This window comes from Neophocaena asiaeorientalis, unplaced genomic scaffold (genome assembly GCF_003031525.2).
Source record: "Neophocaena asiaeorientalis asiaeorientalis breed wild unplaced genomic scaffold, Neophocaena_asiaeorientalis_V1.1 scaffold204, whole genome shotgun sequence".
Lineage (NCBI taxonomy): Eukaryota > Metazoa > Chordata > Mammalia > Artiodactyla > Phocoenidae > Neophocaena > Neophocaena asiaeorientalis.
Window position 1 is genome coordinate 2,365,332 of NW_020173922.1, and position 24,257 is coordinate 2,389,588.

General features: G+C 42.8%; 1 protein-coding gene across 2 annotated transcripts in view; it reads right to left on the bottom strand.

Annotated features, from left to right (window-relative positions):
- SPOCK1 (SPARC (osteonectin), cwcv and kazal like domains proteoglycan 1) overlaps window positions 1-24,257 on the bottom strand; it is a 537,444-nt gene that overhangs the window by 4,951 nt on the left and 508,236 nt on the right. For both annotated transcript variants that reach the window (XM_024752469.1, XM_024752470.1), the window contains 3 exons: window positions 16,712-16,828; window positions 12,694-12,915; window positions 8,253-8,315 (listed from right to left, as the gene is read on the bottom strand). In XM_024752469.1, coding sequence (XP_024608237.1) covers window positions 8,253-8,315; window positions 12,694-12,915; window positions 16,712-16,828 — 402 coding nt within the window. The remainder of the gene's footprint in view (window positions 1-8,252; window positions 8,316-12,693; window positions 12,916-16,711; window positions 16,829-24,257) is intronic.

Below are 24,257 nucleotides of genomic sequence, written 5' to 3' on the forward strand. Positions count from 1 at the left end.
TATATATATATATATATAAACATATATGAACTTCTTTAGCCATTCATCCGTTGATGAACACTTAGGTTGTTTCCACATCTTGGCTAATGTAAATGATGCTGCCATGAATATGGGTGTGCAGATATCTCCTTGACATAGTATATTCATTTCCTTCAGATATATTCCCAGAAGCAGAATTTCTGGATCATATGGTAGTTCTAGCTTTAATTTTTTGAGGAACCTCCATACTGTTTTCCATAGGGCTGCACCAATTTATAATCCCAGCAACAGTGCACAAGGGTTCTCCTTTTTCCACATCCTTGCCAACATTTGTTATCCCTTGTCTTTTTCATGATAGCCGTTCTAACAGGCAGGACCTGATATCTTTTTTTTTTTTTTTTTTTTAAACATCTTTATTGGGGTATAAGTGCTTTACAATGGTGTGTTAGTTTCTGCTTTATAACAAAGTGAATCAGCTATACATATACATATGTTCCCATGTGTCTTCCCTCTTGCGTCTCCCTCCCTCCCACTCTCCCCATCCCACCCCTCCAGGCTGTCACAAAGCACCGAGCTAATCCCTGTGCCATGCGGCTGCTTCCCCCCAGCTATCTACCTTACTACGTTTCTTATTGTGGTTTTGATTTGCACTTCCCTGATGATTAGTGAGGCTGAGCACCTTTTCATGTACCTGTTGACCATCTGATTATCTTCTTTGGAAAAAATGTCTATTCAGTTCCTTTGTCCATTTGTCAAATTGAATCATTTGTGGAGTTTTTGGTTTGTTTTGTTTTTGCTATTGAGTTGTATGAGTTCTTGACATATATTGATATGAACCCCTATCTGATATATGGTTTGCAAATATTTCTTCTCATTCCATAGGTTGTCTTTTCGTTTTTTTGATTGTTTTGCTGCACAGAAGCTTTTAAGTTTGGTGTAGTCCCACATAGTTTTGATCTTGTTGCTTGTGTTTTAGGTGTCATATGCAAAAACTCACTGCTAAGGCCCATGTCAAGAGCTTTTTTCCTATGTGTTTTTCTAGCAGTTTTATTGTTTCCAGTCTTACATTTAGGTCTTTGATCAATTTCAAGTTAATTTTTGTGAGTGGTGTAAGGGGTCTAGTTTCATTCTTTTACATGTGTATATCCAATTTTCCCAGCACCATTTATTGAAGAGACTGTCTTTTGACTATATTAGTTGATTGTATATGTATGGGTTTATTTCTGGGCTCTCAATTATGTTCTGTTACTCTATGTGTCTATTTTTATGCCAGTACAACCTTGTTTGTTGACTATAGCTTTATAATGCAGCTGGAAATCAGGAAGTGTTCTTCTTTCTTCTTTCTTAGAGTTGCTTTGGCTATTTGGGGGTTTTGTGCTTTCATATAAATTTTAGGATTGTGTTTCTATTTCTGTAAAAATGCTACTGGGATCTTTATAGAAATTGCTTTGAATCTATACATGACTTTGGGTAATATAGACATTTTAACAATATTAATTCTTCTAATCCATGAATATAGGATTCCTTTCATCAATGTCTTAACAGTTTTCAGCATAGAGATCTTTCACCTCCTTGGTTAAATTGTATCATCTGCAAACAAAGAAAATTTTACATCTTCCTTTAATGTGCTGCTAGAGAATTTTTGCATCTATATTCATCTGGGATATTGGCTTGTAGTTTTCTTTTCTTGTAGTGTTTTTTTCTGGCTTTAGTATCAAGGTAATGCTGGCTTCATAAAATGACTTTGGGAGTGTTCCCTCCTCTGAAGTTTTGGGGAAGAGTTGGAGAAGGATTGGTGTTAATTCTTCTTTAAATATTTGGTCAAATTCACCAGTGAAGCTATCTGCTCTTGGTCTTTGCTTTCTTGGGAGATTTTTGCTTATTGATTCAATCTCCTCACTAGTAACCGGTCTGTTCAGATTTTCTATTCCTTCCTGATTCAATAACATTAATACTTGAGAGAATCACAGGATTTTTTTATCCTTTATACGCTTTTAATGAGTGGCACAATTTTTAAAAATATATCTTTGCTTTCCTGGAATAAGTACTACTTGGTCATGATATATTGGATTCAATTTTCTGATCCTTTTGCATCTATGTTACTACGTGATAGAGGCATATAGTTTTGTTTCTTCAATTTCTGTATCAAAGCAACTAATTTGTAAAGTGATTCAGGTATTTTTCTTTTTCTGTACTCCAGATGTTTTGTATAAAATGAGAATGATCTCTTCCATGGATTCACCCATAAAAATATTTTGGGCCTGGTGCCTATTTTAGGAGGTGACAGTAGTATTTTGATTTAAAATTAATTTTTTTTTTTTTTTTAATCCTGTTGGGTCTTCTTTTTCTTCATGACCCATACTCAGAGTATCCTTTTCAACTAGGTTTTTGTAATTGCTGTAAGTTGGTTTGTAGCAATGGTTTCCAAAGTGTGGGCCCAGGACCAGCAGCTGCATCATCAGTGGGAAGCAAACTGCTTAGAAAAGCCAATTCTTGAGCCCACCTCAAACCTACTGAATTAAAGACTTTGAGAGTGGGGCCCAGCAAACTATGCTTTAATAAACTCTCCAGGGGTTTCTGTAGTTCTCAAACTGTGAAGTTTGAGAACTACAGATTTATACTATTCATCTATATCTGAGGTTACAGCCCATTTTTAAATTCATGAGACTGTTTGAGGCTTTCACATTGTCAAAGTTTTGTCTATTTGATTTCTTTTTGCTTTAGTCTTAACTGTGTTGTCCTTATAGCTTTTGGATTTGAAATTTTAGTTGTTTTTTTTTTATTTTTCCAGAAATGCATTTGAAGCTACGAATGTTCCTCTAAGTTTCATTTTAGTTGCTTCTCTGTTTTTGGCACATAGTGCTTTCATTTTCATTCAGGTCTAAATGTTTTGTAGTTTCACTTTATTTCATCTTTGACTAATTATTTAAAAAATAAAACCCAGACATATAAGGTTGTGTAACCTCATTTTTTACTTCTGTTTGTATTGTGTTGTAGAGAATATCATCTATGATACTTTTTTGAGGTGTTTAGTTTTAGTTTTCTTTTGTGTAGTCCATGACAAATGTCATGTGTGTTTGAACAGACTGTCTATTCTATGCCTATGTACACATACATATATAAAAATGCTAATGAATAGGAATACATATATAAAATAGGAATACATCTATAAAAATGCTAATGAATTATGTTGTTCATTTCTTCTTTTGTATACTTGAACTGTAAGTTTGCAAGAAGAGGTATATTATTAGAGTCTCTGATTAGGCTATAGATATGACAACTCCTCCTTGCAGTTCTGTTACTTTGTGTGTGTGTGTGTTCTTTTTAAAAAATTTTTATTTTATATTGGACTATGGTTGATTTACAATGTTGTGTAAGTTTCAGGTGTACAGCAGAGTGATTCAGTTATTCATATACACGTATCTATTTTTCAAATTCTCTTCCCATTTATGTTATTACAGAATATTGAGCAGTGTTCCCTGTGCTACACAGCAGACCCTTGTTGGTTATCTATTTTAAATGTAGTAGTGTATACATGTCCATCCCAAACTCCCAGTTTATCCCTCCCCACCTCCACCTTTCCCCTTTGGTAATCATAAGTTTTTCTGTGTCTGTGAGTCTGCTTCTGTTTTGTAAATAAGTTCGTTTGTATCATTTTTTTTGGTTCTGCATGTAAGTGATATATGGAAACAATGGAATGTTACTCAGCCATTGAAAAGCAACATGGATGGACCTGGAGATTATCATACTAAGTGAAGTCAGACAGAGAAAGACAAGTATCATATGATATTGCTTTATATTGCAGAATCCAAAAAAAACCTATACAAATGAACTTATTTAGAAAGCAAACAGACTCACAGAATTAGAGAATGAACTTATGGTTACCAGGGGGAGTGGGGGAGGGATAGACTGGGAGTTTGGGATTGACATGATCATATGGTTTTTATTCTTCACTTTGTTAGCATGGTGTATCACACTGAATGATTTGTGGATATTGAAAAATCCTTGTGTCCCTGGGATAAACTCCACTTTACCATGGCATATGATCCTTTTAATGTATTGCTGGATTCAGTTTGCTAGTATTTTGTTGAGGATTTTTGCATCTATATTCATCAGTGATATTGGCCTGTAATTTTCCTTTTTGTGGTATCTTTGTCTGGTTTTGGTATCTGGGTGACAGTAGCCTCATAGAATGTGTTTGGGAGTGTTCCTTCCTCTGCAAGTTTTTGGAAGAGTTTGAGAAGGATGGGTGTTAGCTCTTCTTTAAATGTTTGATAGAATTCACCTGTGAAGCCATCTGGTCCTGGACTCGTTTGTTGGGAATTTTTTAATCACACTTTCAATTTCAGTGCTTGTGATTGGTCTGTTCATATTTTCTATTTCTTCCTGGTTCAGTCTTAGAAGCTTCCATTCTTTTTAAGATTTTGTCCATTTTAGTGGCATATAATTGCTTGTAGTAGTCTCTTAGGATCCTTTGCATTTCTGTGGTGTCAGTTGTAACTTTTCCATTTCTAATTTTATTGATTTGCATCCTCTCCACTTTTTTCTTGATGAGTCAAAGGGTTTATCCATTTTGTTTATCTTCTCAAAGAACCAGCTTTTAGTTTTATTGATCTTTGCTATTGTTTTCTTTGTTTCTATTTCATTTATTTATGCTCTGATCTTTATCATTTCTTTCCTTACTACTAACTTTGGGTTTTGTTTGTTCTTCTTTCTCTAGTTGCTTCAGGCGTAAGGTCAGGTTGTTTATTTGGGACTTTTCTTGCTTCCTGCGGCAAGATTGTATTGCTATAAACTTCCCTCTTAGAACTGCTTTTGCATCATCCTGTTTTCATTGTCATTTGTCTCTAGGTATTTTTTGATTTCTTCAGTGATCCATTGGTTGTTTAGACTCCACATGTTTGTGCTTTTTTCCAGTGTTTATCTTATAGTTGATTTCTAATCTCACAGCACTGTGGTCAGAAAAGATGCTTGATATTGACTGCAATTTTCTTAACTCTACTGAGGCTTGCTTTGTGACCTAAGATGTGATCAATCCTGGAGAATGTTCCATGTGCACTTGAAAAGACTGTGTATTCTGCTGCTTTTGGATGGAATGCTGTATAAATATCATTTAAGGCCTGTGTTTCCTTATTGATTTTCTATCTAGATGATCTGTCCATTGATGAAAGTGGGGTGAAGTCCCCCACTATTATTGTGTCACTGTCAATTTCTCCTTTTATGTCTGTTAGTATTTGCCTTATATATTGAGTGCTCTTATGTTGGTTACATCTATAGTTACAATTGTTATAATGTTACATTTTGTTTTAAAGTTATGGGTATACCAATTGATGACATGTAACATTTCAGCAAGATAATAATACCTCTTTCTCTTAAGAACTGAAAACAAAGTATTTGCTCTTGTCAGATTTTCTCAGGCTCTGTCTCATAATAAATGAGTTTTGCCCAGTCACATTTATGGTGATTACAGATATGTGTGTTTTTATATCTACCACTGTATTTTGTGTTTGCTGTCTTCCCCCTTTCCTGCTTTCTGTTGAAATGATCAAGTTTTCCTCATTCTGTGGTTGTCTTTCATAGGTTTAAAAACTATATATTTTCTTTTATTCCTGAATAAACCAGACACATTTTTATCACATTTTTCTCACTGACCCCCAACAGTCTGAAATTTTAATTCTACCTTGATATCAAAACATTTTTGTAGTTCATATTTGTTTAGATTTAGCAGCTTGCAGCATGCCTTATTTCTTTTCCGCATTGTATCTCAATAATTCCTTCTGGTATTGTTTGTCTTCTGCGTATTAAAACCTTTAGTAAGTCTACAGTTAGTAAGCTTACTGAATCTGTGATTTGAGAATATGTCTGTCATCACACTTGGATGATCACTGAGATAAATTTAACATCCTAGGTTCAAAGTGATTTCCTCTCAGCACTCTGAAGATAATATTTTCTCTTCTAACAAACACTCAACTGTAGGTAATATTTATGACAGCTTTTAGTTTTCATTTTTCTTAGGGGGCATGTGTGTGTGTTTGATGATTGTGTGCTCATCTACTATGGGACAATTCTCAGTGTAACATGAGTAGTAACATTAATCAGCCATGTGAAGATGGAGGTTTCTGCTTACCGCTGGCTTCTACTGCCTAATTTTATTTGTGATTTTTTGAGAGTGACTGTGTTTTTAAATTGACCTTTTATTTTATTTCATAGAAAAGATCTGGAAAGAAGAGTGGCATGGCAGACAGTAACCTCAGATCCAGCTGATTCTAGCAACTGCTCACCAAGCTATTCCAAGATGACCACGTTCTCAAAGATCACAGCTAGGAAGTTGCCCCCAGAAAAATCCCTCCTAAGTGACAGGTAAGTCTGCTGGTGCTGCAATTAGAAGTAGTGCCCATACTCTTAGTTGCTCCGCCAGTGCACAGCACCCCTGGTCTTCAGGGAACAGAAGGAAGGACAAAAGAAAAAAAAAAAAGCAGATGCTTTCTTTTGAGAGCAAGTAGAAAGGTGAGGAAATGCTGATCCTCCTCCTTGAGCTGCAGTTGGAAAACAAGAGCAGTTAATAGATGCCCCCCCCAAAAAAAAATATATATCCTGGCTTGAGGCCCCAGGTTGGTAGGAAGCAGGTGCTGCTCTATATCTATAAGGTAATAGAATTACCGTTTTTTTCTAAGTAGGCAGTAATTATAACTGACTGTAATTTGTTATTGCTTGTCTCTGCTAGGAATCTGAATGCCCCTGAATACACATGTGTTATATTAGGAGATTTCCCCCTGCAAAAAATAATTTGTAAGCAGATAAATGGTATTTTTATGAGTCAGCTGGAATAATATCCCTATGTGGGGAGATGTGGTAAAGTGAGCTTTAAAACTAGGTGGGATTCACAGTAGGAAAAAGATAGGCCTTTCATTCCTATGAACTGGGGAAAATAAAAGATGAGACATTTTATCTGAGGCCACATACTTTAAAAATAATATCTCATTATCAATGAAGCAGTAAGAAGATATCCATGCATCCAAAAATAGCACTGTCTATTAGTTCTCTTAAGCACATCACTCAAACCCAAAATAACCTCGCACATGGACGAATCAGATCATTGAGCACACAAGTCCTTGCACTGGAGGAAAGCCCAATGGAAGAGGGATCCAGAAAGATACTTTTATGTCTTCAACACTGGAGAAGAACCTACACTCAGGTCCAGATCACAACGACTTTGGAGTTCTTGGTGAGCTGAAAAGGGTGTTATCAGAAGTGGGAAGTCTAAGGCAAGCCAGCGAAATAAGTAATTTTCAAAAGTAGAAGGAAGGAGATAAGATGCACTTTGAGTGGCACAAACATCAGATGAAGAGAAATGGCTAGAGTTCACAGACCAATCTGCAAAAAACTTGCCCGTTTCCTTCAAGAAAATAGATAAATGGCAGGCTGTTTAGGGGGTGAACCTGCTTCTGAATGTTTAACAAGAATAATTCGTGTTGTAGCTGTCAGCTCTCTTTTTAAAAAGCAAGGGAAGCAGTGCAGGCTCTTTTTTGGGCAAACAAATGATGTGTCTCTGATGTCTCAGCAACGGCCTGTTCTGCGTGCTGCAGAAAGGAGGGTATGGAGCTAAAGGGAACCTTCAACAGCCAGCATTTGTTACCTTGGCCACAGATTTGCATGTCAGGGAAAAAACACACTCGCACAACCCACTTGCTTCCACCTCAACATTTGGACAAAAGATAAGAGGAGAAACCTAGAGACAGGGTCCAGTGATCATGCACATGAAACAGAAATGTGTTTACGTGCACTCGAGTCCTTGGACCCTGTCTGATAAACTTAGAAGGGACTCGGCTCATCGTCCTCCTTGAATGGACAACTTGATCTGCAGAATGTAGGACATTCTAGAATTTATAGAGCTTATATCATTTTAACTTGGAAGGAACCCTTGAGAGCTCCGTTTAATGGCCATACCTGAAAGAAGGAAAAGCCAAGATCAGGGAGGGGTTAGCTCGATTTCAGCCCGGTGACCTGCCCACTGGTCGTGGGCTGACCTCTGACGTCTCCTCCCGCTGATGGAGCATGCAGCGTTTCTCAGCCAGCTAACTGAGCCTCAGAGTATGTCCTGCGGACTACCGCATAGTACCAGCTTCCTGGAAGAGCCCTGTCTCGGGTAATAGGAGGCAGTTCTTTCACAAAACACTGGTCCCTAATTGAATAACCATGGCTGTGCTCAATATTGCAAGAGACACGGGTGGTTTAATTAGTTGTTTAAATGAGTGGCAAGAAATGGTACTTACCCAACAGGCTTTTCCCCTTGTTCAGCTTCTGAATCCTGTTCATCTCATTCTGGCAAGGGAGACCTAAAAATAATTTATGAAAGTCAGTTTCCAGATGGTAAGGGATATGATTGCTAATGACTGGTTTCACTCTTGACACACCTGGGAGTGGAATTACTTCATCTGCTGTGCAGCTATGCAGCAAAACAAACTCAGGCCATTTTAGTGGCACTAATTTTACAGAAACAACATTTTATACCACTAGGTACTTAAAATAGTATTCGGGGGCTACTTGCACTGCATAGGAATCTTTCTTCCCACCAACCAGTCAAGCAAATACCAAGTGTCTAGTCAGTGATTTCATTATTTACTTCCTTATATAAAGAAAAAAAGTCTCTTATCAGCCAAGACTTCTATGAGCTGAGAACCAGGATAAAATGTTATTAGTGGGGACGTGTGTTGAATCCACAGACTGGGACAAATACTTAATCTACCTCAGGTCTTACTGCAGGATAGAAAGACGATCAGAATGGCTACTTCCGACCTCATGGCTCGCTACCCCAGGAAAGTAAAACACAGGCCTCAAGGGACAACTATGAAGATACAGAAGAGATCTAGAGGGACAGAAGGGTGACACCTTAACTCTGGGCTTTGCCACCTCCTAGGTAAGTACTTTGGGCCTGTCTCTTTATCCCTCTCAGCCTCCACGTCTTCAGTGATAAAACGTGTGTTATTACAAACGAGCTCAAAACTGTCCATTCTCAAGTGAAGGGCTGATACAGTGGGAGCCACAGGGCTAAAGTAGGGCATATGAAAGTGTGTGGTACCCTTTTGACTTCCACTCCATGTAAAAAGAAAGGCGACCTCACTAATCTTAACTAATCTTAATTTTACTATGACCGGCCTTTGCAGATGCTGTGGCTCTGCTATTTGCTCATGGTTCTCCAGCAAAGACCATGACATTTGGATTCTCAGAGCACTTACCCTACCTCTGTAAGTACAAGTGTGGAGTCTGCAGAAGGTACCTGAGTGCCTGTTTACATCTGTTACCCTTCGGATTTCACAATGCCACCTGGTCTTGCTTCTCATTCCTTGAGAGAAACTATCAAGTACATGTTTTTGACTTCTGGGTTTAAGATGATTTCGGAGTACAGGAGAAAGATACCACCTGAAACCAACAAAAAAGAGACCCAAACTCCATCTTTCTTTGATGATTAAAAGTAGCATCTAGGGCTTCCCTGGTGGCGCAGTGGTTGAGAGTTCGCCTGCCGATGCAGGGGACACGGGTTCGTGCCCTGGTCCGGGAGGATCCCACATGCCACGGAGCAGCTAGGCCCGTGAGCCAGGGCCGCTGAGCCTGCGCGTCCGGAGCCTGTGCTCCGCAATGGGAGAGGCCACAACAGTGAGAGGCCCGTGTGCCGCAAAAAAAAAAAAGTAGCATCTATAGCAAATAATGAACATTCACTGAATTCTCAGAATGCACCAGCTAATGTTTTGGAACTTTCTCCTAATTAATTTAATCTTTACAGTCACCATATGAGGTAGGTACAAATGGAAATGCTCATCTCCCTATGAAGAAATACAGAGAAAAAAATCTTCAGGCATTTAGAAGACGGCTCCTGAAGGAGCAGCACTATCATAAACACTGCCAGTTCCCCAGGAAGAACATCTCTAATTGTCAGGCCCCTTTCTCAAACGGTCTTTAAAAACTCTACTTATAAGTAGAAATGAATCAAGACTGAGACCTACTAAAAATGCTGCAAGAAAAAGGAGCGAACAAGAACAAACTTCAGATGAAAAACTTGTGACAGAAAATGTATGCTGCCGAGAAGAAAATATTTACCAAAGATTCTAATGAAAAAAGACCGTCTACAAGTATTTTAATGCACAGATACAAAAGCTCAAGGATATAAATGACATAAAGAGGAAAATTAAGCCGTTAAAGAAAGGAAGGCTATATCTGAAGCAACAAAACTGATGTGAAACGTCCATGTGACTGATGAGAAGAGACTAAACACGTGGGACAAAAAAGTTTTAATTCTAGAGCTCGAAAGAGCATAAACATGTCTCAGGAAAAAGTGATTGATGTAGCCTGAGCAAAACTAAAACATGTCCAAGGAAGTTCATAGCTGTGAAAGGTAAAGAATCCTTTTGACTTCCAGGCAAAATGGGTACATCACCACCAAAAGGGAGAAAAGTTCGTATGGGTTTACTCTTTCAGTAACTACATCCAGGGCTAGGAGAATAACATTAAAGTATCAAGAGAGCAAACTATGATTCCAGGAAGTTTATACTTAGCATCTTTGCTTCTGTATAAAGGAAATTTATATATTTTCAAACATTCAAAGGCTAATTCCCATGAGAACTTCTGAAAAAACTTCTAAAACTTGGCAATAAAGAATGATCTCAGTCAGCACGAAGAGAGTTTAAAAGTGCTCTTTCAAAGCTTTATTGGGCCAAAGAGGTACCCAGATCCTTAACTGTAGAATATCTACAAATTAACCATAATAAAAATACAAACTATGAATACCCATGGCCTATAGCTAAAGGAGTACTTTACTTTGGAGGAAAACTTTACCCTCAAGTACGTACATTAAAAATATAGGAAATAATAAAGAAAGGTGAGGGTAAATAGAACTCCCAAAGTTGGTTCTGGGTCAGGAAGGGAGGTGGTAGGAACTTTATCAAAAAAATAAAGGAACTAACTTAAGAAAATGGGAGAAGTACACAAAATAAGAAACAAAGAATGACACCAAATTATTTTGCTCAACTCCTCCTAGATGCTGTTCTTTTCCATAGGTGGGTCCTTGCTCCCTCCCACAGTTGCTGAAAGGGCAGCCTATCTGGAGACATCGCATGTGGCCAGGGGCTCAGCTGTGTCTCGTGGTTAAGGCAGTTACTTCCCTCTCAGGGCCCTGGCATTACCCCTCCGGGTGAAGTATTAGTGTATTAGCAATGAGGCTTTGCTTCATTCAGCCTCAACCTGGAGCTAAAGCCACATGAATTAGTATGAACTCGAGCCCAAAGCTATCATTAAGCTTAATGCTGAACCACCACAAGCATTCCTATTGAAGTAAAAAGCATGGCTATTATGTAACATCGATTTGGAAGAACTAGCTGATGTGATTAGAAAGAAATGAGGTACAAAAATTGAAAAGAGAAAACACTATCACTATTTGCAGATAATATGAGTGCACACCTGAAAAATTCAAGGAAACCAACCAGAATAACCATCATAAATAAAGTGAGGATTTAGTATGGTGGCCGGGGACAAATTTAATAGTGAAGCAATCACCAGTGAGGAAATATAATGGGAAATAATGGATTGTCTATACTGGCAACAACAATAAGCATAAGGGAAGTATAACAGCTGCGAAAACAAACCCTGTTCTAGGATAAAAGGGTTCAATATTATATAGCTGTCAACTCTCTAGATTAATCTAATTTTGCCTAATTCTAAAAAAAATACCAGTAAGTAAGTTTTTTTTTAATTGAATGAACTGATTATAAAATTCAAAGAGTTCAAACATATAGGACATATAACGATATTCTGAAAAAAGGTTAATGGTAGGAGAGAGTGGTCCACTAAATAATAAAACATGTCAATTAGTAGGACAGAGCACCCAGGAATAGACAGATACACAAAGAGCATATAGGAGTTTTATATATGATAGAGGAAGCATTTCAAACTAGTGGGAGAAAGATGGGTTAGTCAATTAATGACAAATGGGCAAGTGGACAACCATCTCAAGGGATCAGGACTGGGACCCTACTTGACTGCATACACACAAAAAACTAAAGTGATAAAAGATTTCTGTAAACAAACAAAACCCCACAAAGGTACTAAAGAAAAGAAGAGAATTGCTTTACTATCTCACAGTGGGAAATGCCTTTCTAAGCTTAAAGTAACCCTTATGGCTTCTAAGAAGCCCCAAAATAAAAGATGGAGAAATCTAACTATCTTAAAATTTTAAATTTCACCCTAGCGAAAACGCACATAGTCCAATTTGGGGAAAAAAACTATTTGCAATACCTATGATGAGACCAGTTCTAATGTCTTAGTATAGAGAGAGTTCCTACTGAAACCAAACAGAAACACCTAAGGACCTAATCTGAAGAAAATGTACAAAAAAACAAAGACATGAAGGATCTTACACTGACTTTGGGAATTATGTAGCAAAGGTTTCCACGCCCGTCTTACAGATGGAAAAGCTGAGGCACAACAGTTCAAAGAGTTTCCTAAAAGGAGGAGTGGAATATCACATTCCTTAATTATGCTCCTGGGTTTTCCCTACCATGCTGAAAGTGGAGGTCAATGAGGAGAAAAGGGCATTTGCTTTATTCCCTAGCTGTGTCTTTCTGCTTGCTGATCCTTGTCTATCTCCCCAGGACATGATAGGGGGCCCTTCCCTGCACAGCATGGTGGCCCTGCCCTCTGGGCCCTACCTCCCTCCTGCCTTACCTCCAGGCTTCTGGAAGCAGTAGCACCACTCATTGTTAGAGAGCTTGCCATCCTTGAAGGAGTCACAGGAATTGAAGAGAGGCTTGATACAGGGCTCATACTTATCCAGGTAGATGGCGTTGATCTCTGAGTGGTCAAGCAGGAGGTCATAGTTCATGTCCAACTTGTTGAACATCCAGCCCAGGGAGTCCTTGCAGATGGGAAGGATGCTGGTGTCAAACCCTGTAGAGGGAAGGACATGTCTCAGCTGCCACCAAGCCCGCTCTCTCATGCCCTGCTTGCTCCCCAGCTTTCTGCCCCCAGAGGAGCCCCAGGGCCCACCCTCTCCACCTCCTCCCCTGGTGCTTTACCCCTCCACGGGTACAGTCTCAGTAGCCTTCTACCAGAACATGTGGTGGTGGTTGGTTGGTTTTTAAATGAAACAGTCTAAAATGTGCTAAAACAGAAGTCAGCATTTGAGGAGAATATATTCTAAAGGGAATAAATCCCCAATCCTAATTTATCTGTGATGTAAATAGGGATTTTCATTTACCAGACTTGCTTAAAACAGGGGATGCCTGAAAAAGGAAGAGTACAAACATGGTGAGTAGGAGGACTAACGGATAATACTGCAAACTATGCTTTTATATTGAGGAAAAAAAACTACTTGAAAAATCAAAACAAAAGAACTATCGTAAAAGGATGGCAGTGAGATGAAACTATGTGGTACAATCCAGAAGCAGTGATTATATCCCAAAGGACTGTTCAATCCAAGCAGTCTGAACATTAATGGGAAAACAAGCCAGGGTACCTGCCTCTGTTCCCCATTTTTCTTTTCTGCAATCCCCTCAAGAGATACATGACATGGAATCATGTATGACTCAGAAAATTATTTCTTTTTATTTCCCGAGGTGCGGGGAGGAGGGTTGGTTTTCTTCGAGAATTATTTGTTTCTACAGTGGAAACTGTAGGCGCTCGAATAATAACACTTGGCTTAACACTCGGGATACTGAGTGTACTGTAGACAAACCCCAGAGAAGGCATACCCCACATGTAAAACTCATCTTTCTTTCGGAATCAAAGCACCAGGCAATGTTAAATTATTCCATAATCTGGATTTCTAGGACTGGTTTTCTTTTCTTTTGTGTTACTGAAGGCACTCTTCTCAGCATTTTATAATTATCTCACTGAATCCTTCTAACAGCCCTAAGAGATGATGCTTTGTCTTCCCTATGGATTACAGAAAAGAAGCTCAAGATTTAAGTTACTTGCTCAAGGTCATACAATTGTGGGGCTGGAATTCAAGCCCAGGTGGCCCAACCCTCAGTCTACATTCTCAGTCCCTCCTCTCCCAGGGCTGCCTCTGCTTCGCATGACACAGGAGCCTCCTACGCCGAGGACATCCAGTTGGCTTGGGCGCCAAGTTTAGGGATGAGCAATGCAAGGGCTGCCACAGTGACTGTCACCGAGGCTCCTGATGGGATCGATTGACCCTCTAGGGTTGTAACCTAGAGCCTGCTCATCAGGCTCTATGTGCCTCACCAGAAACCTCTGCTTAGTCAGCAGGATATAAGACAGAGCAAAGCGTGCCCACCCTTTAAAGTAGCATCTTTACAACAGGGTCTTGGCTGTCCAGAAGCCAGTACAGGCACACAGGAAGTGCTCAACAGAAGAACTTGTTGAGAGAAGTTTCCTAGCTACGGCAAAGTTTAACTTACCTGTTCCAACATACAAAAATCTTTCCATTTTTAAATTTATACCTTTTGATATCTTAAAGCACATCTTAGGAAAGATCCTGATTTTCAAGAAGAGAGACTATGGAACATCATCTGGCCTCTTCTTTGACTGAAGGTCATGACTGAACAATCTCTGTGATGATGATGTCCTCAGGGGTGACTGAATAAAGCAAGATAATTGACTCTGACACTAAATGGCTCCACACTTTTCTACAGAATATTTTATGTAGTATGCATCAATGTTGTAGGATATTACCATTTTAATACACAGGAAAGAGAAATTTTAATACTGCTGACTGACCACTGAAAAGAAGTGCCAAATTTGGAAGGCTCTAGAAAAGGGGCACCTGCATCTGATATCCAGGGGAACAGAGCAGCCCTTCTGGTTGGCCCCGAGCTCATGGCATTTCTAGGGTTCCGTGGTTTTCCCCTTCAGAACTCCTGGACTGACAAAAACGTCTCTCCCTCCTGTGCCTCGTGGGCTAACCAAGTGTCATTCCTTTATATCCCTTGGCTTCAGTTGCTTCAGGACATCCAACCTAAAAACCTCTTCAGGGACTTGATTTGCCTGTGGCCAAGGGCAGGCCTTTTGCAGGCTCCCTGGGAGGCAGAAGGGACCTCCCACGACTGGAGGCTGCGAGGAGCAGCTCTTTCACGTCAATCTGCTCTTCATTGAAAGGTCGTTCAGAAAGCCGAGGGCCTCAGTGGCTCCTGGAAGACCCCTGGGAAAAGCTTCTAGAGACTACCTGTGAATTAACTGCCCACAAACTCCCAAGGAAACCTTTGGCAGGGATGGAAAGAAAGACCCTTTCTTACATCCCCCTTCCCACAGATACTACAACCCCAGGACCCACTCTTTGGACACTCAGCATTTGCTTCCCAGAATCTACCTTTCCCTTAAGGTAAAAAAGTTCCAAACTGGTGAAAGAATTGTCCCCTAGGATCAACATTCTCTACTAGTATCTCTAGATGGCTATGAACAGCAAAGGATAAACCCGAAATTAAGAAGATCATTCTAATTTGGCCTGAAGGCCAGATGCTGGTTAAACTCTGGGTCCCACCAATTACCAGTATCACTTCTTACCTACTTAGTTCAACCCAGGAGCATTACGTTCAGAAATCCTGTCCACACAAGCGTGGCATCAGGGATGGGGTGAGATACTCTCTGCTTGAAATAACGTGTGTTTTTATATTTTGACAAATCAATATAAAAATCTCTACACAGAAGAGGCTGTGGCAAAGCTCCGCGCAGCTCGACAATTGTATTGTTGACTAAGCCGTTCTGTGCCAATCGGCCACAGTGTGCAGGAGCTCTCCCCTAATGGCCTTTGCGTTAAAGGCAGTGAGAGGCTCTGTCAAGGTACAAACAGGCAGACCTACTCTGAGTCTTCTCTCCAGCTTCTGGAGAGGCTCTGGGTATGGTCTCTGCCAGTTCAGTGATGGCGGAGGGAACACTTGTCTGGGAGTTTATCTATGGAAAACAAAATGCACTCTGATTAACGTCCATAGAGCTAAGTTATCAAAGATGTTTGCTACCGTGTTGCTTATAATAGCTGAAGATTAGGAGCAACTTCAAAGCTCCCAAATAAAGGTCTAATTACATAAATTATGTTGTATCTATACACAGAGATTCTATATAGTGATTTCAAGGCAGAATTCAACAGCCTAGAAAGATAGTGTATTGCTGGGTGATAAAAGAAGGCCATAAGATAGTCTGTAAAGTGTGTGTGAGTGTATATACATACACACACAGACATAAAGATTTTTTTCTACGTGGCAAGGGAACATTTGAAGTATATGCCACGCCACGACGTGCTTACAATTGTTAAAAGGCTGTGTTTCTATACATTTTTAAATTGAAGTATGGTTGATGTACAATATTTTGTTAGTTTCAGGGGTACAGCATAGTGATTCAGTATTTTTGCAGGTTATTACAAGACAATGGCTATAATTCCCTATGTTATATAGTATATTGTTGCTTATCTATTTTATACACAGTAGTTTGTTATTTTGGTATCTTTACTTAAATGCATTTTCCAAAAGGACTGTACTAACTAAGCACGTGATAATTTTGCAAGCAGACTTTAAAAAACGTTAAGTTGTAGTATTTTCTTGATTCTAAGGCATTTCCCTCTCCTCCAATATTTCTGAAACTGGGGCATACTTCAAGTCAGTGTCTACATTTAACTTAGTGTTTCTTTTAACAACAGCATCTTAGGGCGGTCAGTCAACAACAGCCAATAACTGAGGAGGGAATGTGGTGTTTAAAATGAGGTAAATTAGCGAGAGTAAAGCGGTCTTACTGCCTTGGGCTGTGTCGGAGCTGGTGGGCTTGACGACCCTGTTTGCATCCTCGTGGAGGGCTCCAAACCAGTCTTTGAGCCGGGAAGCGAGGTTCCTCAACTCCTTGTCCGTGCAGGCTGGAGAAAAGAAGATGGAAGAAACAGTGAGTCCGTGGGCCTTCTCCTCGTTTGAACTCTCTGCTCTCAACATGTGATGCTCCTAACAGACCTCCCTCTCCAACCAGGATATAGCTCCTTATGCCACTGTGAAAATGCCCCAAAGATGCTGCTCTCACAGGTAAAGAGTATGACAAAGTGAGAGCCGAGACGCCCATGGCAAGCGGCGCCATGCACAACCGAACTTGGACTGCCTTGGCACTCTGAAAGCAAGCTGGGATGGCCTCGCGATCATGCACCAGCCTCCAAAGACCGTCACGGGTCCCTTTTGCTAACCCGATCAAACTTGCTATTGCAGTTGCCAGAGAAGATGTTTTCCACTGAACTCATGGCAAGAGATTAACATTTAGGAACAGCTAATGCTCTTAGGGAAAGGCTGCCTGGGACACCAAAAGATCCCAGTGAGAGCGACTCTCGATTTCGCTTTAGCCCGCGTTTGGGTTTGTGGATGTGGCTTATGTTGCCGGCCTTTGAACAGACTGACTTGACTTTTCCCTATGGACAGATGGATGCCTTGTCCCTGGAAGAGTCCTTTCTATATGCAGCCCATCTTTAGCTATCCGGCTTATCTTTTACGGTATGACAGAGCAAGGCCAACGAATACTCCTGAGAGCAAGAAGAAAATCCAGATGGGTGGATGGGTAGGTGGGTGCGGGCTATTTGACAGTCTCATAGAGAGCTAAGACTGGAGGAGAGAAATCCCCAAGGAGGGACAGTGGTGCAGAGGAGGGAGCTGACTTTCCCTAGCTGCCTGATTTTACCCTAATTCTGGGTGCTGAGAATTCTGACAAAGGGTCCAGGCAGTGGGCCGCTCCCAAGAGGCAGAAAAACCAGCAACGCATTTAGCGGTTGTTCGCATCCGGAGGGACAGGAATTAGAGACCTGAGGAGGTAAAGCCTCAGTAAATAGGAAGTGAACCCCACAACTGTCAGTTTTCCCAAATTCTAAAGCTGCAGGAGTCAGGCTGTGAAGCCAAGCAAGCCACATTACAATGCAGAGCCAGGTTCTGAATGTCTCATGGTGCCGACAAGATGTAGATTAAGGCTAGAACCTATCAGTGCGGAGAGACCCCAGTGGAAGGCACGGGGGCAGTGACGAATGAGCAGAGGGTCTCGCTCAAACTCCCATCCAGCCTTCACTAAGTGCAGCGTCTCACTCAACTGAGGCGACCAGCCCCCATCTGAGCTGCAAAGGGATGAATCCCCTCCAGAAGACAACACTATGCAGAGCCTCTCCTCATTTTTATAGTTCATGTCTGCTTGCAGGAAAGCCCATCTTTCCTGAGCCTGGGGCTTGGTCCTTGATGGAGAACACGAGCCAAACCTCCCAGCCCTCAGGCAGGAAAGGACCTCTCTTGCCCTCCATCTGAGGGGAGGTGGTGAGCAGACCCAGACTGGGTCTGTGCAACCTCAGTGCACATGTATAGCTGCTTCCTTCCTTCCAGCCGGGAGCCAGAGGTAAACTCTGTAAAGCATGGAGTGTGTGGGCATTGTTTATACGCAGGCTGCTAATGACCTCAAGACAATACCTGGCGTTCAACAAGCAGGACACGACTGTATCTTAAAACACCAGGCAGGCAACGGCCCTGAGGTCTGTCGGGAGAGGCAGCAGAGTACATAAGAGCTCTGGGGTCTCGCTGCCTGCTGTGAATCCCAGCTTGACCACTGGCTGGCTGGGTGACTCAAGTTTCGTCATCCGTAAACTCAGGGTATCATTATGTGACTATAAATGAGATGAGGTGTGTTAGAGGGCTTAGCAAAGCACATGGTATATAGTAATTACTCAGCATGTGCCAGCTATGAGTTTTATTACCTCTACGATTGTTTTTATACAACTTATCAGTAAGTTTGGAGCAAACAGAACAGCATTCAGAAAACCAGTAAGACAAAGATACCTAAACACAACTGGCTTTGGCCACACAGGAAACGGGTGAACACAGATACCTGTGCTATCCAACAGAGTTACCATGAGCCATGTGTGGCTATTTTCATTTAAATTAACTAAAATGAAATAAAAGTCAACATTTCGTTCCTCAGTTGCACCCACCCCGTTCCAAGTACTCAGCAGTCACACGCGGCTAGCGAATGACTCCCCCTGGGAGAGCGCAGATACAGACTACTTCCATCACGGCGGCCGAACATTGTATGGCGAGCGCTGGATGAAGTTAGCTATCCCTTTGGGATTTCCAACTTTCGGAGGTCCATCATGATATCCTGACACGCAAGCCTGTGCCTCCAGTCCTTCCCTCCAATCTGAACAGATTAGCCAAGGAAGGAGACCACAAGCTCGCTCAAGCTGGGAACCCGCATCTCATGCTGAGCCATAGAAGGAGGAGGAACTGTGGCTGATGGCAGTGCCACACGGCTCTGCCAGGTACCAGGACTGGCCCCCGGGCGCAGGCCCCCACTAACGTGCTTATCGGCCCCAACTCAGACCCTCTGGGGACTAGAAGGCCCTCTTTTCTGAGTTTTCAGACAGTGCATAGCTCTAAACGGGAGAGGAGGTGGTCTGTTTTTCCGAGGAGAATGGGCTATGGGCTGTATAGTCAATCTCACATTTGAAAAATGGAAAATTAATAGTATCTATTTCTTCCTGATTGCCATGCACAGCATCTATTCTAAATGTTCTTTGAGCAGAGAAAATTGCCAAGTCAACTTGCAAAGGAAATGAATCCCCATCTCACACTGCAGGATAAATTAGTCATGTTTAACTAAACCCTGACAGATGTGCAGTTAATCTATATCTTTAGAAGACGGCCGAATTTCCCGCCGACTTCCCAAAGTACACAGGCTTTGGATGGCTGATGGAACCAGGGACTGGAGTCTCGAAGGAGCAAATCTGTCGCTCAGGGAGAAGTCCTCAAGCAGGACACCACTGGCCTGGGTAGAGAGAGATCAGAAAGCTGAATCGGAGATAGGAGGCGCTCAATTACTGGGCCCTGTTCACTCACAGTGTCCTCAACCGAATGGTCCTTACAAGGAGAAAGTCAGGCACAGTCTGCCTGGAGCCAGATATATCCCAGAGGAAAAAAATAATCAAAGACGACAGCACACAGAGAGCTATTTGCTCAGATTTGGTATTCTAGCCACAACAGGCTGGCAATGGGAGAAAAGCGCTTGCCTTTTAAGATGCCTATCATAGCCCCTGATAAAGGTCGGAAAGGAGGACTAATGCTTTGAGAAAGAGGGGACCCGAAGGGTACCTCTCACACACTCGGTTCCTTCCTGGGGAAAAAGTAATTTCTGTGTGGAGGAAACCATAAGACCACGTCCACCTGCCATCTCACGCCCTGCCTGGAAGTGGGCAACTCCTGTGATTTCTAGAGGGGTGTCTGATGGTCTCTCCACTCCTCCTGGTGAGAGAAACAAGGTCCTCAGGCAACCAGCATCAGATCGTCAGAGGGAAAGATGCTTCTGTCTTGGGAAGGGATCTGGCTCAGTCACAGACGCCGGGGCTGGATCCCTGTCCCCTACTTTACCTTCCCAAGTGGTGGGCGCAGTCAGTGCCCTGCCCTCCTACTCTCCATTCTCTTCCCTCTCGCCCCCAGCCCTGGCTTCAGCTCAGTTTTAATGGCTATCATCCTCCCAGTCGTCTCTGCCCAGCATCCTCTTCCTCAGTCTCTCCATATCTGCCTTCCTGTTCCTACAGGTTAGTCTCCATCTTCCTTCCATGATCTCAGTCTGCCGAGCATGGCTGGTGTGTTGGTGGCGTCTTGGAGATCCACTGACCCCAATTGCCACCTCCTCCCGTAGTCAGAGAATGGCCCTCAGAGCCTCAGGGCAAACACCTGGGCCTGGTGTCCTGGACTCCCGCGCAAAGTTGCCTGCTTCTTGCTAGCCCACTGCCAGCCCATGGTGCCACCATGACCTCCCACCATCAAGACAATGGTAACAGGCTCCTAATCGGTCTCCCCAACTTGCTCCCATGTTCCCTTCGCCAAACAGCAGCCAAAGTGATCTTTCTAAAATGCAGATTTGATCAAGTCGGTTCCCCACTTAGCTACGCCAGAGGCTCCCAACTGCTCACCCAAACTCCTCAATGTGAGATCCATCTCTAGTCTCTCCTCCTCGGCCTCCAGGCTCTGCCCTTACTGTCCTTTCCGCGCACCTGTTCCCCCTGGAGCACATCTCTTCTCTTTGTCTTGCTAATGCCTACTATCCATCAGATCTCTGCTTTAAAGGTATTTTCTCTCCGATTCTCTAACCCTTGAACCAGGTGAGTTTTCCCTTTTATAATGCTTTCGAAGTCTTGCTCCTCAGATGGCACTCAGCACACCTGTAACTTCTGGCTCAGCGTCCATCTCCCCCTCTAGATCATAGCAACACAAAACATGCCCCGAGGCTGGCTCAGGCCTTGGGGCCCAGCACCTTATGCCCTCAGCTCCTGGCATAAAGAATGGGATCTCCCTGGTGGCCCAGTAGTTAAGAATCCGCCTGCCACTGCAGGGGACATGGGTTCGAGCCCTGGTCCTGGAAGATCCCATATGCCACGGAGCAACTAAGCCTGTGCACCACTACTACTGAGCCTGAGCTCTAGAGCCTGTGAGCCGCAACTACTGAGCCCATGTGCCACAACTACTGAAGCCCGCACGCCACCACAATGAGAAGCCCACGCACCGCAACGAGGAGTAGCCACCACTCGCCGAAACTAGAGAAAGCCTGTGTGCAGCAACAAAGGCCCAACACAGGCAAAAATAAACAAGTAAATAAGTAAAAAAGAATGCTCTCAACGCATACTTATTAACTGGGCATAACAGTGCTCTTGCTGCCTTTTGTAAACTTCAATCCGTCCATCTGCACAATGGCGTAATAAAGCTTAGCTCATAGCATCACTGCATGGAGTAAGATGAGACACTATCAATAAAACATAACTCAGGGCTTCCCTGGTGGTGCAGTGGTCGAGAGTCCACCTGCCGATGCAGGGGACACGGGTTCGTGCCCCGGTCTGGGAAGATCCCACATGCCGCAGAGCGGCTGGGCCCGTGAGCCATGGTCACTGAGCCTGTGCGTCGGAGCCTGTGCTCCGCAACGGGAGAGGCCACAACAGTGAGAGGCCCGCGTACCGCAAAAACAAAACAAACAAACAAACAAAACATAGCTCACAGTTACTGGCATACAGCAGGGACTTGATAAATTTATGTTCCCCTTCCCATTTCCCAATTGTCTGCATAATATGTTAGAATTTTATTCCTACGCTTTTTTAAAAAAAAAGCCTGAGGAGACGCCTGGGATATAAAGAATGACATCTCTCCTGTTCTTATTTTGTAGGTGGGTCAGTACAAGTCCAAGAGATTCAGGTTATAATTTATATCTGCCTTCCTCAAGGTGGAAAAGCTCCATGATGGGAGGGCTTGGTCTGATTTCCCCACACCTGATATTCCCAGCACTTATCATAAGGATGGATACATAATTGTTGTTCAAAATATAGGTATTGAAAGAAAACATGAACACAGTGGTTATAAAATCCCCAAGTCAAACAGCTATCAAGTGGCAGAGACAGGATTTGGATCTCGGCTATTATCTTGCTGGGCTGCCCCTGGGTCCTGGACCAGCTTTTTGGATTGATTGGGCTTGTGGGTAGCCAGTACTAACTGAGACAACTAATATACTTGGTCCATGATGTTCTGGGTTGAAAAAAACGAAACATCAGGCCCTCACAGGTAAAGGAAGCTCTGCCAGCAGAGGAAGCTAGCTGAGTATCAGAGGATGGAGGGAGCATGTAGGCTCCCACCTTCATTAGCTTTGGTGTGAGAACAGTGGATCTTTGGAAGGACTGCGTCCAGCCTGCTGCCTTCCTGTTACGCTCCCAGAAGCATGTATCACCTGTGCAGCCACTGGGGCTTTAGTAGAGAAAAGTACAGGGCCACTGCATTACTCCAAATGTGCAGGAAGACAGTTCCCTCCCCAAGGAAAGCACAGCACTCGGGCAGAGAAGGGCCCAGGTAAGGTGGTGCTCTCCCAGTGGGCTTTCCCTGTCTGTTTGGAAAATATGAACAGAACGCAATAAGCAAGAGTAAATAAGGCACATGCAGCCTCTGTGGAAGGTATAAAGCCCTGGAAAGAAAATGTAGAAATCACTTTTTCTACCCGGGCACTCTCTCCTCTCTCCATAAGGCCTGAAGCTTTAAGGGGTATTAGGCACGATGGGCTCTGAATGCAGACAGTGTTGAAACAAAGCCCAGAGTGCATCATGAGTGGCCCAGCTGACGGGAGGGAGAAGGATACACTGTGGCCAACATCATAGGGTAGAAAGCGGTGACAAGGTCACTGCAGCCCTGGTGGGGTCATGAGAGAGGAGGGGGGCACTCTGATCTATGAGTATTTGCCTATGGAGAAGTTAGCCCAGGTAAGCAGTGCTGTGGGGAGAGAGCGGCTTGCTCCTTCACCGAATGAGCGTCAGTAGCCTGGCTCTGCCTGCCCCCATCACCCCTTCTTCCCTGCCTCCTCTGTCTTCCTTCAGACAAAGCCAAGGGTTAGTGAGGAAGTTTCAAAATAGGTAAAGTCTTTGGAAGGGGAGAGATAGGAGCTGGGGAACCTGTGCTCCTTTGAAAAATGCTCCCAAGGGCGATGACTGGTGTTCCAAGCTGATCTCGGCTTATTGCTGACTTTGGGGGCTGAATGACATGCTGCAAAGCCCTCTTAGAGGATTAGAAAGGGGGAAGGTAAGGAGACAATCCGAGGTATAAAAATATGTCAGAGATGAGGTAAAAAATAGAAGCGGGGCCAGACCGTAGACATTCTGCATTTGGAGCTACAGTGTTAATATCTAACAGAGAGAGCAAGTGTGAGTGTGTCTGTGCGTTACAAATCCTAACGGAAGCCACATTTGAACACCCAATTGGGGATGTTTGAAAATGGCAAATCCGACACGCAAGCATTATAGGATATCCGTAAGCCTCTGCTAGGGAACCAATTACCGGTACACTCTGGAAACTCATGAAATCTTGCAACTAAAGAGCCAAACGAGAAAACCACCCGCCCGTCACATGGACCCTCCCTCCCCAACCGTAGCCTCACCAGTGCTTAGCTCAGGACTCGGGCAGAAGCTAATATGAAAACAATAAGAATGTAACTTAAACTTTAGTGCCTCTGAAGGTAATTAAAGAGTTGGGCCAGACTGGAGTTTTCTCTGGAGCAGGCCAGGAGGCCTCTCAGAAATGAGCTGGTGCTGGTCCTTTCAAGCTAGTCTCCTTCAGCCCTCTAGGTGCTGTTGTGCATAGTTAGCTAATCAGAGCAGCAGTGGATCGATGCGCTCAGAGTGTTTGCAATTAGCATCTTCTGTAAAAGGTCCAGCTGAGCCTCCTTCAGGGCCAAAATAGGTGCTGGGCAGAGCCTGGACTGGATCGACTCAAGGATGTCTTCCTGAACTGCCTTGCCTAGGGTCCAGCCTC